Source organism: Pezoporus wallicus, unplaced genomic scaffold (assembly GCF_028554395.1).
Source record: "Pezoporus wallicus isolate ANWC-B61680 ecotype Strahan unplaced genomic scaffold, APGP_CSIRO_Pwel_v1 contig_8341, whole genome shotgun sequence".
In the NCBI taxonomy this organism is placed as follows: Eukaryota; Metazoa; Chordata; class Aves; order Psittaciformes; family Psittacidae; genus Pezoporus; species Pezoporus wallicus.
This window is the reverse complement of record NW_026638083.1, coordinates 1,128,540-1,146,534: the sequence shown is the minus strand read 5'-3', so window position 1 is coordinate 1,146,534 and position 17,995 is coordinate 1,128,540. Positions and strand designations below refer to the sequence as shown.

The 17,995-nt window shown below is 57.0% G+C and overlaps 1 protein-coding gene across 6 annotated transcripts; it reads right to left on the bottom strand.

Annotated features, from left to right (window-relative positions):
• Nucleotides 1-1,846: 1,846 nt before the first annotated feature.
• On the bottom strand, nucleotides 1,847-16,896 carry LHX6 (LIM homeobox 6). 6 transcript variants are annotated; one of them, XM_057409036.1, is made up of 10 exons: nucleotides 16,799-16,896; nucleotides 16,156-16,296; nucleotides 15,837-16,019; nucleotides 15,642-15,763; nucleotides 10,232-10,452; nucleotides 7,623-7,723; nucleotides 7,436-7,531; nucleotides 5,451-5,625; nucleotides 4,686-4,781; nucleotides 1,847-3,008 (listed from the first exon to the last, which is right to left on the bottom strand). In XM_057409036.1, the coding sequence occupies exons 1-10, from the start codon at nucleotides 16,871-16,873 to the stop codon at nucleotides 2,926-2,928; spliced, it is 1,293 nt and encodes a 430-aa protein (XP_057265019.1). In that variant the 5' UTR covers nucleotides 16,874-16,896; the 3' UTR covers nucleotides 1,847-2,925. The 6 variants fall into 6 exon arrangements, with proteins under 6 accessions (XP_057265019.1, XP_057265022.1, XP_057265020.1 ...); XM_057409039.1 differs by having other exon boundaries at nucleotides 16,156-16,221; nucleotides 16,799-16,895; XM_057409037.1 differs by having other exon boundaries at nucleotides 4,678-4,781; nucleotides 16,799-16,889.
• Nucleotides 16,897-17,995: the final 1,099 nt, after the last annotated feature.

Sequence of the window (17,995 nt, the reverse complement as noted above, 5' to 3'; positions counted from 1 at the left end):
TTCTTGGTACAGTTGAGTATTTTCCATACACATAATTAGCTCTAAAACTGCACAAGCTGAATTGCTTCCAGTTTTTGCAAACAATTTGGGCTTAATATAAACAGAGCCTGATTTCTGAATTAGCAAAGCTGCTCCTGGCTACTTATGGGGGGAAGTGCCCCGGAGCACAATCTGTGCGGGGCAGTTCACCCCACGGGCTGGTGGTGAGTCCACTTCCACTGGAGAGAAGCACCGATGCTCCCTCTGCTTTGCACTCCAGTCCTGTCAGTGGTATCAGTTACACACACTTTGCTATACAGTACATTTCACAAGTGGAGTTCTTTTTGATCAGGAAGTTGATATTGAGCAGATACATATTTAATAGTTTCCCTTTCATTGCACCGCCGAGACAGAAGAGAAATGCATCAGAAAAATGTTTTCTCCCTCAACAAAACAGTTGTGGAAATCTCAAGTACTGTGGTCAGGTCAAGTTACAGCCTGGAGTCTTTCCTTCGGTCTTAAACCAAACAACTACCCCTTCGTTTATGGCACTAATTCCACAACGAAACGCTCTTTAGGATGTGTGAGCACAAATGGAGAAGTGACCCTGCCGACCTCGACCAGCATCTTAAAGCTGTTGCATGCAGACACAGCAATCCACCCCAGCCTTGCAATAACAAACACCACCAACAGCCAACAAAGGGACACCCATCCTTCCCTCAGGGCTACAAAAAGGACAACAATGACTGCAATGGGTACAACTGGTGACTGTCCCCTCCTTGAGAGGACACCTCTGTAGCGGCGGTTCTAGTCAGGTCAGGCATAAGGGAGTGCCTTGTCACTGGCTGCACACTGGAAATAGTTATTCACATGTCAGGAGGTGACAATACTACTTTGTGGACTTAATTTCAAATGTTATTTTAAACTGGGGGTAGAGCTGCTAGCTGCAGATAGAATACTGGCCTTACTGTCCAAGGGATTACCATCACGCTCTGTCTCTCTGTATTTTTTTAATATATATATATATACACACACACAAACCTCTGCGTGTGCATACATACATACATACACAGACATATATATATAATATATATATTTGCTCCAACAAATATCAATGCACGCTTGTACTCAGTTACTTCTCAAAGACCTCTTGGTGGCCACCTCATCAGACATCCACATCTCCTGATGCCGTTCCCCATGAGGTCAGAGCAGCGAGCGCACCTTGTGATTGATTATAGCTGGAGCCACATGTCTGGCCACGGGTGTCACACACAGCTCACGGGCACAGCCTTGCCACGTGTGCAATAGGGGCTGGCCAAGCCTTTGGGATGGCTGCCTACCCAATGGAGATTGATCCACGGAGAAAAAGACACGTATCTGGAGTTCAAACTAAAAACAAGTTATGCAACGGGTGGATTCCTGTCTCCTGGTCCTCAGGCACAGCTCAATCATATTACACACTAACTGTGGCTCATAGTAGGCTTTCACATTCTCGGAAACGCAGCCTCACAGACACTTAGCAGCAAGACAGACCCGTGTGCTTGCGGGGAGAGAGGTTTGGTTACAGACCTGCTCTTGGCTTGGTGCAAACTGAGAGGGGCTGGCAAAGGTTATGTGTTTACTTTTTGTTATTGCCATCAATGAAGGATCATTTCAGAGCTTTTTTCCTGATTTAGGGCCAGATTGCTGAGCACTTCCTTTGCTGTTGCGACGAGCCCTGCGGTGCCTGCCCCGCCAGCAGCAGTCCTCCCGGGCTGCGCCTTCCTCCAAGGACTTGGCAGCAGCAACAGCCATATTCCAGCAATGGGGAATTAACAGGAGGGCAGAGGGAATGGGAACGATGCTGCCAGACAAAGGAATATGTCCACTCAGCTAGGACTCTTCCTGCTGGCTTTGCCGAGGGTTTTGCCTTTTAACCAATCTCCCATTTCTACCCCACGGTTCCCACCGACTGAACTTGGGTCCGCACCAGGGCAGAACATTTCTAGGCCTTCACAACCAGCTTCCATTGAGGATTTCCCACTCCCAGCGTATGGAGTGTCTGAGGGGTTTGTGTAGGTACATTCTGCAACCACCCATTTGTGATCCAACGTGACTTCAAGGAATTAAAGTAGCTTGTTAATGAAGAACAAGAGTAAAAAAACAAGATTTGGCAGATGGCTCGGAGAGGAGAAGGAGAGAGATACTCAGTGTTCTAAGAACAAGTCAGCAATCAAAAACTTCAGGGTGTTCAACCTGGCTCTGCCGCCAACCCCCACGGTTCTTCCCAGTTTAGGACACCTTGATTTCCCCTCCTATAAAACGGGGGGGAAAACCCACTAAGATTTACTTACCTTAGAGTGATCAAAGGACAAGTGATTCTAAAGCACTTTGAGGAGGAAGAAAAAACTGCCTATTTCCAGCTGGCATCAACGTTTTCCACTTAGTGGAGTCTCAGCTACCTGCGAGTTTGGCTCAGGAAGATCTGTGTATATATCACGTTGCTGAGCCAAAAAGCTCATTTCAGATTTCACACATGCAAGTGGAAACCGGGAGGGACGTCCGGGAACCGACAGCGCTTCACTGGTGCAAAACGAGAATCAGGCCAAACCATGTAAATTCCTCCTTCCTTTATGTTCAAGAGGTGATCATCGACCCCCTCCCCGAGACTCAGCATGTTCTGGTTTGTTCGTATTCCCATGGGTTTGGGAGCAAGAGTTGCAAGCACAGTAGAGTCACTACTTCTGACTGTGTCTGGCATTGCCTTGGAGAGACTCACGGTCATTCTACAAGTCCACAAGAAACAAGTGAAAAATGGAACTCTGCACTCAACACACACATACACAGAGTGGCGCTGGAGAAATAATAGTGGATGTTAGGTGCTGGTCAATGGCAAGAACCGAGAATGCTGGGTCTGAGTTTCTCCTGCATGACTGATAACAGTTGCCTTGGGCTGGACGCTGGGTTTCAGCGGCTGAGGGGCAGTGGTGCTGGTAGCGCCATGGGCAGATGAGGAAGAGTTCGCGCAGTCAGTACTGAAAGAGGATGACCTAGTGGGAGAAACGTGAACCGAGCGTTAGCTGCTTTCAGACACAGACAGACAGCCCTCGCCATGGAAATGTGCTCTCAGCGACCAACAGGACAGACGCGCTCCACTGCAGCAGCCGCTTCCTCATGGAAAAACCCTCTCTGGAGCCACTGTCTGCCCGGGATCCGCCAGCCCTGCCCATGGAACGGAGCTGGCTGGGGAAGGCAGGCACAGCAGCCAAGGAGCCCAGGCGGGAGGAACGGGACTATGGCAGCACAAACCCTAAGAGAACAGTGCACCTCGGGCACAGCTGTAGCTGTGAAACCATCTCAGCCTGTGCAACACGCTGTAAACTGGATTTGATGTCTTCGTTCTGTGATACAGCAGCTACCAAGAAAGGTGAAGGCCATTACAACAGTCCTTGCTCTATCCACCTCCCTTGCTGATCAACACAAGCTTCCCTTAAACCACTACGCCTCACTGCCCTGCACATACAGAGTCTGTCCTCACTATCAGTCAGGGGAAGAGCTGGTCACTACATAGTTCTCCCATAGCCACTGCACTGGGTACTCCTCGAGGAGAGGAGGAGGGAGATGCCCTATGTGCAGGGGGAAAGAGAGTCTTTGCATTTACATGTGTTTTCCCAGGATCTCAGCTATCATTGCTTTTAAAAAACATTGGATGTGGAAAAAGGCTGCTCCAGGTTTCAAGAATTCAACATGCAAGGGATTGATCGTTTGGAAAAGGAGCTGGTTAGGGGCAGCTCCATGTCCCAAGAACCCAGTTTTGCAACAGTTGTGAGCAAGTGATTGTATTTAAGTCACAGGAGCTCCTTGCTGCAGGAAGTTTCTCTGAATGACAGGACAGTATCATGGTTTTCCTGCAAACCCTCCAGCTCGCTGTGCAGGTTATCATGACTAAATGGTAGCATTTAGACTGAAAAAGTACCTTTGCTGTGCCCCTGCTTGTGCTTATCAACACAGAGATCAAAAACCCATTGCTGCACTGAAAAGAGATTTGAAAAGAGAGATGCTGCGAACTTCGAACAGTAAAGACAAAAGCTAAAACCAGTAAGAGCTGCCAAAGGTTTAGTGTTTCCTCAAAATGAAGTCACTTGAACTAGAATCACAAATCAAGTCTTATGAGCCTAAAGCATGTTTCAGAAGTCTTGCCCCCAAATAAGCTGCGTTAGACCAGACAGATGCTTGAAGTGCTGAACAGAACAGATCAACATGCAATATGAGTCCATGAGTCTATGAATATTGTTTCCTGGCCAGGCCTTGTGAAATAACATTCCTACTTCAGGTATTGTAAGAGCCAGTTGTTCTTTTTTTTAAGCAATACTGGAATCCCCAAGAAATGAATCTTTTCCATTAACTCATGGAAAATCAGAGAGAGAGTTTAGGTAGGAAGATGCCAAAGCCTTCCGTGAATGCAGGCACAGAACCCCAGCACATCACAACAACGAGGGGTATTTAGTGAAGAACAAAGTGATGCCGTTTTGACCGACAGTTGGTACATCAATCTAGGGCCACCAAAATTAAGGAAAGACACATGAGTGGGCAGCAGCTGCCAGAGATCATGGAGAAGCAGTGATGCTGACAAGAGACAGCAGTGGCAATGATGGTACACAAAAATCTTTGCTACAGTGGAGGTTTGGCCCCAAAGCCTGAAACAGGGACTACAATTACCTTCTCACCCCTATTAGATAGTGGTCCTTCCATGTCTGCTTTGAGGTGCACTGGTGGAGCAGTGTAGGGGAGTCTACAGTGCACTTGTCCACACTGTACCTGACCTGTGGATGAGAAGAGGCTTCAGCCTCTGTTACTACAAACAACACACACCCTGCAACCGGCACGGTCAGGCTCCCACATGGGAAGCAGCTTGGGACACGCGTGGAAGGAGAGGTACCCAGTGGATCAGGCAGAGAGGCAGCAGGAGCCATGTTTTACTACAGCTCACATGGGCAAGGGAGGGGAAAAGCCTCATGGAGCCAAAACCTCCATCCAGGCATGACCAAAGCTGCCCACCACTCACAAATGATGCACTGGCGCTTAGCAACCGTTAGGAAAAGCAACTCTGATCTTGTGAGCAGGAAGGAGACCACTTGACCACCGAGCTCAACAGGGCCCATTCACATCTCTTCTCCATGACAAAGAAAACACGAGGAGGGCTGCGGACCAGGCAGGTAAAACCCGGGCAGTGACTTTCCTGGGGATGAGGTACGGAAGGAAAGAGGCTGCAGCAGCCCCTCTGCCCTCCTCCTCCTCTCATCTGGGGCTTCCTGGTTAACAGCCCTCCAGAAACCCCCAAAGACGCAGATCACCAGAGCACGAGGAGCAGCAGCTCATGCGCCAGCCACGCACCCGCAGCACCAGGGTGGGTTTGACAGCGCTCTGTGCTGCGGTGCCATTCCCCCGCCCTGCCACCCCACCAGGCACCCGCTGCCATTGCTGGCTCTTACTTTCTATGTATCCGTGCAGCGTCACCATGCGGGCCCGCTCCGGGCTGCTGAAGGGCGAGTAGTGAATGTCATCAGAGAGCGAGGAAGGGATGCGGGACGGGGGGGGCCCCGAGGGCGGCACCGTGTGCTGCGGGGTGTGTTTTTTATGGCGGGCTCTGCAGTTTTGAAACCAAACCTGGAACAAAAAGCAGCAAAGGATGTGTCGGTGGAGAGGGAATTGGGTTGAAGCGTGTTGGTCCTTCACCAAGACCCATGATGGGTGTCTCTTCCAAGTGTTAAAAGAAAGAAGGATTCAAACCTAGATATCTGCACACTGAAACACCTCACCAGCGCTCCACCAGCTTCCATAGCTTTGTTTTACACTCTTTAGAGCAAGAGATTTGTCTCAGGACAGTACAGACATTAGGATGCCTGACGTGGCATCTCTACTATTGATTTGCCTTGGTCAAAACCAAGACTGTTCTTTATTAGGGTAATTAAAACTTTCAAGCTTGTCACTGAATGAAACACCCTGACCAGGTGATGCAGGAACTCGCATTCACGATCACACTGTTCCCTTCCTTGAGCTCAAAGGGACGTGAAAGCCCTGGGTAACAGCACCCTGCACACAGAAAGCTTCATCTGCAAACGATGGGAGAGCCTTTCAAAGTCCTACTTAGATTCTAACCTTCATCCCCAGCCTGCCCTAAAAGCAGGGCTGAGATTACCTGGGAGGTGTCTGAGCATTAGCAAGGACAGGGGAGACAAAACTGAATAGGAGAACCTGTGGCTTTAGGGATGATGAAAACAATACTGCTTTAATCGCTTGTGCTTTCTTGTATTCAAAAACTACATCAGCAGAATATTAAAGCCGAGAAAGGAGGGTACTGTGGTAGGGTAGAGCCCTAGTCCATATGAGCAGCAGGTATGAACCCTCTGACCATATCTCACTGCTTTTAATTAAAGGAATATTTAGGGGATTACATCCTAAGTTAAAACACGCATGGAGGGGGTGGGTTTTCCAATGCTAATGCAGTGATTTCGTTCTTATGCTTGACTCTCTTAAAGCTAGATGAAGTGAAAACCTTCCCCATGGCTGAGCAGAGCTCAGCTCTCTGAGGCCGAGCACGCCGGACCACAGAGAAGGAAACAGTCGTGAGCGTTTGACAAATGGTTTCCTGTTGAAAGTGCCTTTAGAAAATAGCCACATCAGAAAGAGCCCAGCGTGCAGCCGGCTTCGTCCGCAGCCTGACCAAGAACCTCGATCGCTGAGCCCCCAGCCAGGTTTTCACACATGGAACTGAACTGTGTCACTGGCAAAACAATCCTGGATGAAAGCTCCAGGTTTACTTCAATCACTTGTGGTTTATTGTATGCAGAAAGCGCGTCAGCAGAACGTTAAAGTGGAGGGTATGAGTGTCACCAAGGGGCAAAGAGGGACTGCGTACGGAGGCAGGGAGCAGGGAGCTGCAGAGGGGGAATTCTCTCAGTCCCTATGGCACAGCTTTCCCTCCCCTCCCAAGCAGCACAAGTGCTGGGACTTCCCTGCCACCATGTCCCTTCTTTCCTTTGAGTAAATCCCAATGCTTCCCAAAGTGAGCCGGCTTTGCCTGCTCACACTGGGATGGCTGCTGAAGGTGGGGAGGCACCCGCACTGCCAGGGCAGAGCACAGAGCTCCAGGACCACGTGCTAACAGCAGCTTTCCCACCAGGCAGTTTACTGGGACTGGCTGGGGTTGTATGGTTGGGTTTACCCATTGCATCGTAAGAGGGAAAACCAAATAGAAAACCCACAAGTGAGACAGGGGAAGGATGGTGCTGCTATTGCTATAGGAGACAGTGAAGCCAGCACGAAGCTGCTGGATGCTGCAAGTCCCCGGGTTGATGTGCGGGAGCGAGGGGCTCCAGGGGTATGAGTTCTGTTAATACCAGCCTCTTGGTGCACCTCCTCTGCCCCTTCCCTTGCCCTGCTCGGGGCTGCTCAACCAATGGTGCCTGCCCCTCACCTGAATGACTCTCCGACTGAGCCCCGTCATGTCTGCCAGCTTCTGCAGCGTCTGTGCATCGGGGTTGTTGTCCTGAGCGAACTGTGCCTGCATGACCTGCGGAGGGGAGGGAAAAGGGGGTCAGGATGTGGCCAGGGAGCCGCAGCCCCTCCAACCCCCCCCCCCCCCCCCGGCCCAGCCCCACTACCTGCAGCTGCTCGGCGGTGAAGGAGGTGCGAGCCCTCTTGGCTGGCTTCGGCTGGCTGTCCTGCTCCGAGGGCACAGCCCCCTCCAGCGTGATCCCATTGCCTACGAGAGAGAAGCCCCCCCGGGTGCTGTAGGCCAGGCACTGCCCTGCTCACCACCTGCCCCTGTGTGCAGTGGCCGCCTGAGCAGGGGACAACAGCCTGGCATAGCAGCATAGGGCACCCACCACATCCCTTGCTGCAAGCAGGAGCAGAAAGAGCAGAGCTGGAGCCACCGCTTGTGAGCTGCCAGGGTCGCTGAGCGCCTCCATGCACCAGGAAGGAGACACCAGGAGCCCTGAACAGTTCACTGTTGAACTAAGGGAAATGAGGCAGTGGGGAATGAGGGATGGGGAAACAGCAGCAGGAAGATGGGTGTCACCGTGGTGTGTGATGGAAAGCACTGATGTCCTTCTGGCCCTGATCTGGCCACACCACTTGGCTTGGAATGGACCCTGCCCCTGCTCACCAACATCCTTCATTTCTGCCCCACACTGCTCCCTGTGACCCCATCTTCCCCTGAATACGCTGCCCTCCATCAGTCATTTCATTTGCTCAGACACAATTTCACTCCTTTCCCCAGCCCCAAATCCTCACAGCACTCTGACCTCCTCCTCCTCCTGGGACCCAGAACAGGAGCAGCACCATCCCCATGGCCTTGGGGTGCCCAAGCTCTGAACAGCAACCACACCAACGGGGACACACCAGGGAAACGCCGTCCATGCAGTTGCTAAACATGGCATCAGGATGAGCCCAGCCATGTCACAGAGCTACGGAGCCTGCAGGGATCCTCGCTGGGGTCCCTGTGCAGCCCCTGTGGTGCCCTGCCCGGCCATCGGCAGCGCAGTGCAGCACCGATGAGGGATGGATGAGGGAGGATGCCTGAGCAGGGCTGGCTCTCACCCCGCTCCCAGGATGCGCCTGCACAACCCGGCGCTCGCCCTGCAAGCTGGACCAGGCTGTGATTGTCTTGGCTTGAGTTGAAGGACTTTCTCATATAGTTTGACTTGTTCTTTTCGGATGATGAATGGGACTCTGACTTCAGCAACATCTGTTTATTTTTCTTGTATGTAAAACCTCATGTGCAGAAGAAATTGCTGGGTAATTACTAGAGGGGGGGAGCATGGCCCTCCAACTCCGCAGCAACTGCAGCTCTCCAAAGCAATCCCATTCACTTCTCAAAACCAGGGGACACTTGGATGCAGGACGCTCACCACATGCCCCAGCACTCTCTGACACCGCTGGGACTCAGCCCACACCAGCAGGTCCTTATGAGCAGCACCAACTCCACTGCCCCAGCTCCTGGCTGGGTTAGGAGCCCTGCAGGACCCCCCAGCACCAGTCCCTGTGACCTTGCACCAGCCTGCTCCTCCAGGCCATGCACCCTTTCCCCCTCCATCCTTGCTTCCCACCGCCTCACTCGTGCCTCCACAGCAGCCGACCATATGGACCAACAGGCTGTGAGCCCCATCCCGAGCCGGGACCCTCGCAGCCCAAGCGGGCACTCTGTTTTTATCCTCTTACTCAAACACTGTAAACAGAAACACATTATTTCCATGTCAGGTTGATTAATGGTTTCCACATGGGCCAAGACATGGTGTTTGCCTCCCCGTGCCCACCAAGCACAGAGGGCTGGAGTCCTGCTCCTGACCAAGGGTGATGCCCCAGAAGAGTCCCGGGCATAGGGGCCTGTAAGAAGGTGGCCCTGGGCACTTCCCTCATTGACTCTGAGGCTGCACAGCATCCTTGGCACCCTGCTCTCACCCAGTGCAGCACCCACGTGCAAACAGCCTCACATCCGCAGCAGCCACTGCTCCCATAGGGGTGATAAACCCAGCCTCAGCCCCAGACCATGGGCAGCACTCAGCCTGGCTCCCCCCTTCTCCAGCACGGCCAAGCTCCAACAGCATCCAGCTCCCCTGAGCTGCAGCCACTGCCATACGAACACATCTCAGGCACTCTCAGTGCAGGACAGCACCCAGCACTGCCCGGCCTCTCTGTGCACCACATTGAACCAGCCCCACTGGTCTGAGCATCCCCCTGTGGCTGCTGCCATGCAGGAGGATGGGGGCTCAAGGCGATGGGAGCTGCAGCACTGCACGAGCTCGGTGTCACTGGTTGGATTGGGAAAGCAGAGGCTGGCAGCAGGGACAGCAGCAAACGGCGAGGTCCGGCTGGGAGCAGCACATCCCTGGGCGGGCAGGGCGGTGGAAAATGATGGGAAGGTTCTGTCCCATGGCCAGCTTTCCCACCTTCTACATTTATGACTCACAGCCTCCAAACCCCAGTGGCCTCCCCACGCACTGCACGCTGGGCTGCAGGGTTTGTCCCCGGCATTGCCTGTGGACACGGGTCTGCCACGAGCCACAGGGATTGGAACTAGATGATCTTAAAGTCCTTTCCAACCCTAACTATTCTGTGAGTGCTGCCAACGCATGAGCATCCTGCCAGCCCAGGGCCTCACACCCAATCCCCCCCAGCGCTCCCCATCACCCTGTTCTGGTGACAACAGGACCAACTTGGCACACCGTGACGGGGGTGAGGCCACGACCGCGGCGTCGGGGCTGCATACCGTTCTCCGCCGCTCGCTTGAGGTTCTCGATCATGGTGTCGTAGTGGATCCGGCACAGCACCTTCTCCTCCACCAAGCCGAACTCCTCGCCGGTGGAGAGCTGGCGCTTGCAGGAGAAGCAGGCGAAGCAGGCGAGGTGGTAGGCGTTGCCCCGCGCTCGCCGCACCCAGTCGCTGGCGTAGATCTGCCTGCCGCAGCGGGCGCACTTGGTACCAAACCGGCTGCAGGAGGAGAAGAGGATGGGTGAGAGCAGGCAGAGGTGATGGCAAGGCAGGGCGAGGGCCCATCACTCGCTCCATTCACAACACCCATGCAGGGAAAGCGCTGCAGCCAAACCACCCCACCAGTGCCATTGCCCCGCGGTGCAGGCAGCGGTGCAGGCAGCGGTACGTGACTCCCTGCAGCCTCAGCGGAGGGGCCGAGGTGACGCACGGACCGCCATGAATCAGCCTCCAAACCCGTGGGCTTTCTATTTCGATAACAGCCAGTGTAAGACTCGATGGAAATTGTGTCAGAGCAGGGGCTCTCCCATTGCCATAAATCAAAACATGTGTGTGCTCCTCACACGTACGGGCCCAGGCATCTGCTTCTTCCTCCTACCAAGAGGTCTCCCCACGGCGAGAGGATGATGATCGCGCTTAGGCGACTTACGCTGGGAAGAGGCAGCAAGAGGCCAGGATCCCTGCATTGGGCATTCAAACCCCACCATTTCTGCCAGGATAATTCATGGGGACAATGGGGCCCCCATGGCCCTGCACCCCAGCCCAGCCAGGACATGCTGCCTGTGGCACAGGCAGGGTCAGGCACGGCTTTGGTTTGGCTTCTGTATTTCAGTGTTACCGCTGCTTAAAGAAATCACTGCGATGAGCAGCAGCGAGAGCAGCAGGGGAGAAGCGAGCATCTCCAACACCGCAGAGCTCTGATACAGCCCTGATCACAACCCTGCCTTCCCCGCACACCTCCAGTGCAGTCACTGCTGGCACCGCTCATTGGGAGCTCTGCCTGAGCAGCTCCAGCATCCTCAGCACCAGCACAAACCCCCAAGACAAACGCACCAGGAGACCCCCACACGGCAAACCCTTCATTCCAATCACTGCAGATGGGCGATGGAGGGGCCCAGGTCAGCCCGACACACGCTGCCCATGCCTGGCCCCACGCCGCAGAGCTGCCACCCGCCCTGGGCTCAGCAAGATGCAGAAAGTCCTGGGCTGGAATTAGTAATGGCAAAACTATTTGGGAGGAAAAGAAAGGTTTGAATGTTTCAGCCTGACCATAGCTGACCAGGGGGAAAACGTTAACAAGAAAATAAAAGGGCTGCTTTAGAGAGGACATTTCTCGTGCTGAAATTATACAGAGACTTAGCTAAGAGACTTCACTAATTTACTTCAGATGGGAACGCTGCAAACTGACTTTGTGCCAGCTCGTTTATATAAACGCACAAACAAAAGAACTGTATTAATTTTTTATTTAGAAGCAAAGATCATTCCTGTAAATTGAATTACTTTGAACAATGTGCTATGTAAACAGTCGTACTCACTGAACGGCATCAACCGTGGGGCAGGCTTACCCGGCTAATAGCACGTGGTAATCGCTGCTCCCCGCGCAGATCCCAGCCTGCTGCGGGGAGGGGGGACACAGCGCAGGGATGCGCATATCCCAGCATCACTGGGGATGGGGGGAAACCGAGGCACAGGGCCCCACGCAGGGGAGGGCACCTGTCCCCATCCCCATCACACACCGGCTGGGACAGGGGGAGACACCCGAGTGACCCCAGACCCACAGCACGGTGTCCCCCTGTGATCCCCAAGTTGGTGCTGGCTCCTGGGGGGCAGCAGCGCAGCCTGGGGCTGACACCACCATCCCCAACAGAGCCACGGCACCGGCAGCGCCCAGCGGGAGGCTGAGGCTCCGCAGTCAGACACAGGCACCGGGGCTGCACCGGCTGCGGCACCGGCAACCACCGACACCGCACCAACATCTGCTCCAGCACCCACCGCAGGGACCGGGTTTGACAGCGACCAGGCTGAGCCAGGGCCAGCATCAGCACCTACTGTCACCCAACAGAGACCGTCACCGCAGGGACCGACACTGCCAGCGGCGCAGGGATGGGGAGTGATACGCCTGCGAGCTCAAAACCGCTGCAAACAACAGCTCAAAGATAAAACAGACCTCAGTTCACTGAGCTCGCAGGGCCGTGAGAGCCCAGAGAGCTCCGTCTGCTTAGGGCAATGAAGCACCAGGGGCTCTGCATGGCTCCTGCCACCCTTCTGGCAGGGATGGAGACAGGGCTGTAGGAGACGCAGAGCCAGATGCTTTCTCTGAGCCCAGCGCTGCAGCACAGGCCGGGGCATCCACAACCTCTGGAGCCATCGTTTCACACCCCGCATGCACAGTCTGTGGTCGGGTAAGCGGATGCTGCCGGCTCTCCATGGCGGTCACCAAAGGGAGGTGGAAACTGCCAACAGCACTACCAGGAAAGACTCATCCCAGAGACTCAGCCCACCTCCGCCCGGGGTGCCTGCAACATCTGGGGCACGGGAAGAGCAGAGGCAGAGGACACCCTGGTGCGTCCTGGCTCTCACACATCACTGGTACCCATGTGCCGCAGCCCCCTGGGCCCGGCTGGCCATCCCCGCCTGCAGGGACGGGGCAAAGGACACCCAAGGCCACCCACAGCACCGAGCATCCCTGTCCCCTCTTGGGCCCACTCTACAGAAAGCCCCTAACACAGCCTGCATGGTCAAGCTGTGGCTTCCAGGCATGACCCAAATCCACGGCAGCGGGTTGCCTCAGTCTATATCCACGCTGAGCCGCAGCGATGCTCAAGCAGAACCAACCCAGTGGGACATGACAGCAAGGGGTGACGGAAGCCACCCGAGCCCACCCGCAGCACAGCTCCTTTGCTGCCCTGTCCCCTAGGGATACATTCCAGAGCCGGTGACTCCAGACTCCCATGCCCAAGGGCTGCCCATGGAGGCAGGATCCCCAGGGGTCACAGCAGGGTGCTGCGGGAATCACACCGGGATCATACCAGGCCTCCCTGCGACCCGACCCGAGCCCGTGGGAGCTTGGCTGTGAGCAGCCCTCGCATTGCCTGGGAACGGAGTGTTCTGCTCAATGAGCTCCAGTTTTAATCTGGTTCTCCTCGAGCCCTGGATGCCAAATAGAATTATTTGACAAGACACAGGAAACAGCAGCGTTTGCTTAAAATACACATGAGGCCGCGGAGCCGCGTCGGCACTTACACAGCCTCCAACATGAGCAGGGAAGGAAAGCTCAGACAGACCAGGCCTGAACCCGTTCACTGTCAGGCAGTGCCTATGGGCAGCGCCGCGCCTGACAGACCCCCAGCCCCAAACTCTCGGGGAGTTAGAGCTGGTGCAATAAAAGCCGCTGTGCGCTCGGTGCAGAGTGCATCCCTCAGCCCCTTCCCATCTGCCGTGGCTCCAGAGCCCCGCACGTGTTACAATGGGTTTTCTGCCTTGCTTTATGTAAAGTAAAGCAACAAACGCGCTTCATCCCCAGCGGATAATAAACACGGCAAGAACCAGCTCGAGAGTCAGGTTCCGGGTCCCGGCTGTCCGGGATCACCGAGCTGCGGGCCGGGTGCTCCCAGGAGCCGCACAGGCACAGGACGGGGCTGGGTGAGCGGCCCCCGAGCCCGGTTTGCCAAGGGGCAGCCGGGGGGTGCCTGCCCTGACCCACCCCGGCTCCCGGCTCCGCACCGGGGATGCCCTCGGGGGCAGCGGGAGCGACCCCCGCATCGGGGTGGCCAGAGCTCAGCCGAGAGTCTCGGACCGGAGGCTTGCGGGGGGACGGAGCGGCCCCGAGCGCTGCCCTCGGCGTTCACCGAAAATAGAAAACGCAGAGCCCGAAATCCCCTCCTTTTTGTGCTAAAGGCGAGTGCGAGGCGCGGTCTGGGAGCGCCCACCCCCTCTCAAAGAAGCCCCCCAGGAAAGGGGGGGGTCCTGCTGTGTTTTCAGCGATTTTCGTTTTAGTTTTCGTTCTCATCCCCGCTCCCCGAAGGGCAGAGCCCGGGAGGGACGGAGGGGTCCGCTCGCTGAACGGGGTTGTATTTAAGAGATGTTGTTCGCTGTATTTGCTCGAAGGTAATTTGTAAATCCAGCCGCTGCGTTAAAAAACACAACCCCCTTTGGAAAGGTTCACTCTTAAAAAGTTAAAAATTAAAATTACAAATAATAAAAACCCCCAACGAATAAACCCCAAACAAACCAAAATTAACGAGATCGGAACCGTTATTAATCAATGACAACGCCGAAAGTGCCCCGAAGCAGCACAACGGCACCGCCGACTTCCTTAAACCTCTCTGCTGAGCGTGAAGGAGATTTCGGTGAAATCGCCCTCGAATAGAAGCTTAAAAATACTGATAAATATAATAACACCAACAACACAAATACCACCAACACCAATAACACCTCCACGCACCCCCGGGACCGCTCGGCTCCCGGTAGCCCCGCACCCGGCTCCGGCAGCCCAGGGACCGGCTGGGACCGGAGCTGAGCCTCGGGTAACCGGTACTCGGAGCCCGATGCAAACCATGGGCGAAACCTCGCAGGTATTTCCCTGCCCGCGGCCCCACTGTCCGCGCAGGCTGCCCCGACCCGCTCCGCAGCGGCCGGGGGATGCTGCGAGCCCCCCGCAGGGGTCATTCTCATTTCCTGCCGTGATTCCCCTTCCTCCTGGGGCAAACGGCATTCCCTCATCCTGGTGGGAAGGGGAAAGCCGGAGCGGGGGGCCCTGATGTTGAGTTAAGCCCAAGTGAGGAGCTCGGGATCCTCCATCCCGTCGGGCCACTATTTTTGGGGGGAGAAAATCGTGGTTTTAGGTCTATAACGAAGAGATGGTCGCAGCCAGAAACATCCCCCCGGCAGGACGCGCTCCCCGGGGCACGCGGGTCCGCACCGAACCCCACGGCAGCCGCCCGGCCGCGGGCATTCGTTTCGGTTCTTTAACGCTCTCCTGCCACTGACACCCCGGTATTTGCGGTAGCGCCGGCAGCCAGAGCTTCCCAAAAGCCGCTCAGCACCATAGACCGACAGGAACACGTTCACCCCTCCGGCAGAAGCCGAGGCGATACCGTTCAACCGGCCCTTCCCGGGGGCAGAGGACGTTCCCCTGCGTGGCTCGGGGCGGCCCGCACAGCCCGGGTGCGGGGCAACGGCCCCCGGCAGTGAACCGGGGTGAGGAACCCCTCCGGGAAGGGCTGCAGTTGCACCCCAAACCCCGCTCCTCCCCATGCCCCGAGAGGACGCCTCTCCACCGGGCTGCTCCGGGGAGCACGGCGGCTTCTCCGATCCTTCACCCCGCAATCCGGAGCCGGCGAGGACACGGAGCCCCCCCGGAGAGCGGCGCTGCTCCCCCCCCCCCCCCCCAACCCCATGTGCCCTACCTGAAGTAGTCCATCTTGCAGAAGATCTCCTTGTTCTTGATGTAGCAGCTGTGCTGCTGCCGCAGCGAGGTGCGGCACACGGAGCACTCCAGGCAGCGGACGTGCCAGATGAGGTTGTTCACCTGCGGCAGAGAAGGGGGCTGAGACCCGGGGGCCACCACCCGCTGCCCCCCGCCGCCCCCCGCCGCCGCTCACCTTGAGCAGGTACCGGTCGAGGATCTCCAGCCCGCAGCTAGAGCAGACGTTCTTGCCGGCCGACGGCGTGGAGGAGGAGGAGGACGGCGGGGAGCAGACGGACGGCGTGGAGGGCGTGCTGGGCGCCGAGCGGGCGTCCTCCTTCTCCAGGGAGCCGGGCAGCGGCTCCCCGTCGGGCTGTGACTGCGGGAAGAGCGGCCCCGGCGCCGTCAGGCGGGACCCGGTGTCCCTCGGAGCATCCCGCAGCGCCCCGCAGCCAGGGCCCTGCAGGTCCCCGCCATCCTCCCGCTGTCCCCCCGCAGCCCCCGGCCCCGCTTACCATGGCTCGAGCGTGCGGGTCGAGGCAGCGGGAGCTCCCCTTGGGCAGCGGCTCCGGCGGCATCACCTTGCGGGAGAGAGCGGGAGAAGGAGGCTGCGGCTCCATGCGCCGGGCGAGCGCGGGGCACCCTATATAAACCGCCTCAAAACAATAAATAAGAACTTTCTAGTGGCCATTTAAATCCTTTGCAACAAAAGCTGCGTCTCTTTAATGAAGCAATTTGAATGTGGATTGAATTCTCCCCCTGCCTGCACTTAACCCGGGCCTCTTGAAGTAATCGCTCGGTTCCCATGCGAGCCAAAGCGCTGAAAAAACCCCACAAACTACCTGCAATTAGAAATTGCCGTAAATGCCCGAGATAAGAGGTACCCAGAGTGTCAATTCCGGCTGTCAATCAGGGAATCCATCAGGCCACCCAAAGAATTGCAAATTTGATTTTTTTAATGGTAGTAATTAAAAATCGAAATTCTTCCCCCTCTCCCTGCGCCGAGCACAAAACGCCCCAGAAAACGCCGGGATGGAAAATCCTCCCCTCGGGCGCTGGAGAGCAGCGCCCGGCCGCAGCCCCGGCCCCGGTTACCGGCCCTCCCCGGGGGTGCCCGGCCCCGCTCCCGGCCCCGACGGCAGCACCGGCAGCGCTCACCTTGCCCACCTCGGCGCCGGCCGGGGCGCGGCGGCCCGGGCCCCGGGGCTGCCCGCCCTCATGGCTCCGGTGCATGGGGCGGGCGCGCCCCGCTCCGCCCGCCGCCGCGCTCCGTGCCCGCGGGCGGCGCGTCCCGGGGCCGCGGCAGGAAGGGCGGGGAGCCGCGCCGGCCCCGCTCCCCCGCCGGGGGCGGCCGCGGGCCGGGCAGGAAGCGGCGCCCCCCCGCCGCGCCCCGGGGGCCGCCCGCCCCGCCGGGCCCCGCTACCTGCGGCGGCGGCACCGGCACCGCCCGCCGAGGAGGGGAGGGGGGGGGGAACACGAGACCCGGGCCGCTCCTTCCCCCGCCGCAGGGCACTGCCCGCCCCGACGGGGCGCCCCGGCCGGGCCGGCCCCGGGACAGCGCCTCCCCACGCTGCCGGGACCGGCCGCGGCCCCAGAGCCCCCCGCGGGGCGGGATCGGGTGCGGCAGCGCAGATCGCGCCCACCACCGCGGCGTCTGGCCGCCCGCCTCTGCCCGGGCTTCATTAGTAACCTGATAATTCCCCGGCAAAGCCCCGGCAGCGGTTCCACCACGGAGTAATTGCAGGACGGTAACGTGAGCTGATGGCGGCCGGGGATGGATCCTCGCCGTTATTGGTTTTGACAGCTAAATTGTTAACCGAGAGGGAAATCAGATGAAAGCCATTTTAGAATAAATACAAGACATTAAGGTTTAAACATCGAGGTTGCAAGAAAGGCCGAGTAACCCCCAGGAGCCTGAGCCCCAGGCCCGCCAGCTCGTCCTCGGCTCTGCAGAGGGGACACGGACAAGTGCAGGGGAGCGGTGCTGAGAAAGGACAATTCAAACCACTCGTCCACACCGGCGGGGTCTGGATCAGCTCCGACTGCTCCAGCAGGAACACGCAGGAGCCGACAGGGACACAGCCACGAACGCTGCCTGCTCCCGTGCACAGCGCGGGCAGAGCAGGGCAACGCGGGTTTTGTTTGCATCCGAGAGCGATGCAGGGCTGGAGCAGCCGTGGCACAGCGTGGTGACGGTGGCGGCTTTCTCTGCTCTCACCATTACAGACCAGGCGCTCCAGGCCCTGCAAAGTCAGAGCAGGCTCAGGAACAGCGCGACTTCATCAACCCAGGCTCTGCCTTTATCCAGCCTTAGGGATTAAGTCTTGGTCCTGTGGGCAGCCGGTGTCCTGCCCT

Bases quoted from the DNA above. Each gene is read 5' to 3' on its own strand.
- LHX6 (XM_057409036.1), bottom strand. From the start codon at position 16,873: ATGCACCGGAGCCATGAGGGCGGGCAGCCCCGGGGCCCGGGCCGCCGC. The intron at 15,764-15,836 runs GTGAGCGGCGGC...TCTCTGCCGCAG, and splicing joins TCGACCGGTACCTGCTCAAG to GTGAACAACCTCATCTGGCA. The intron at 7,532-7,622 runs GTAGTGGGGCTG...TCCCCTCCGCAG, and splicing joins TCACCGCCGAGCAGCTGCAG to GTCATGCAGGCACAGTTCGC.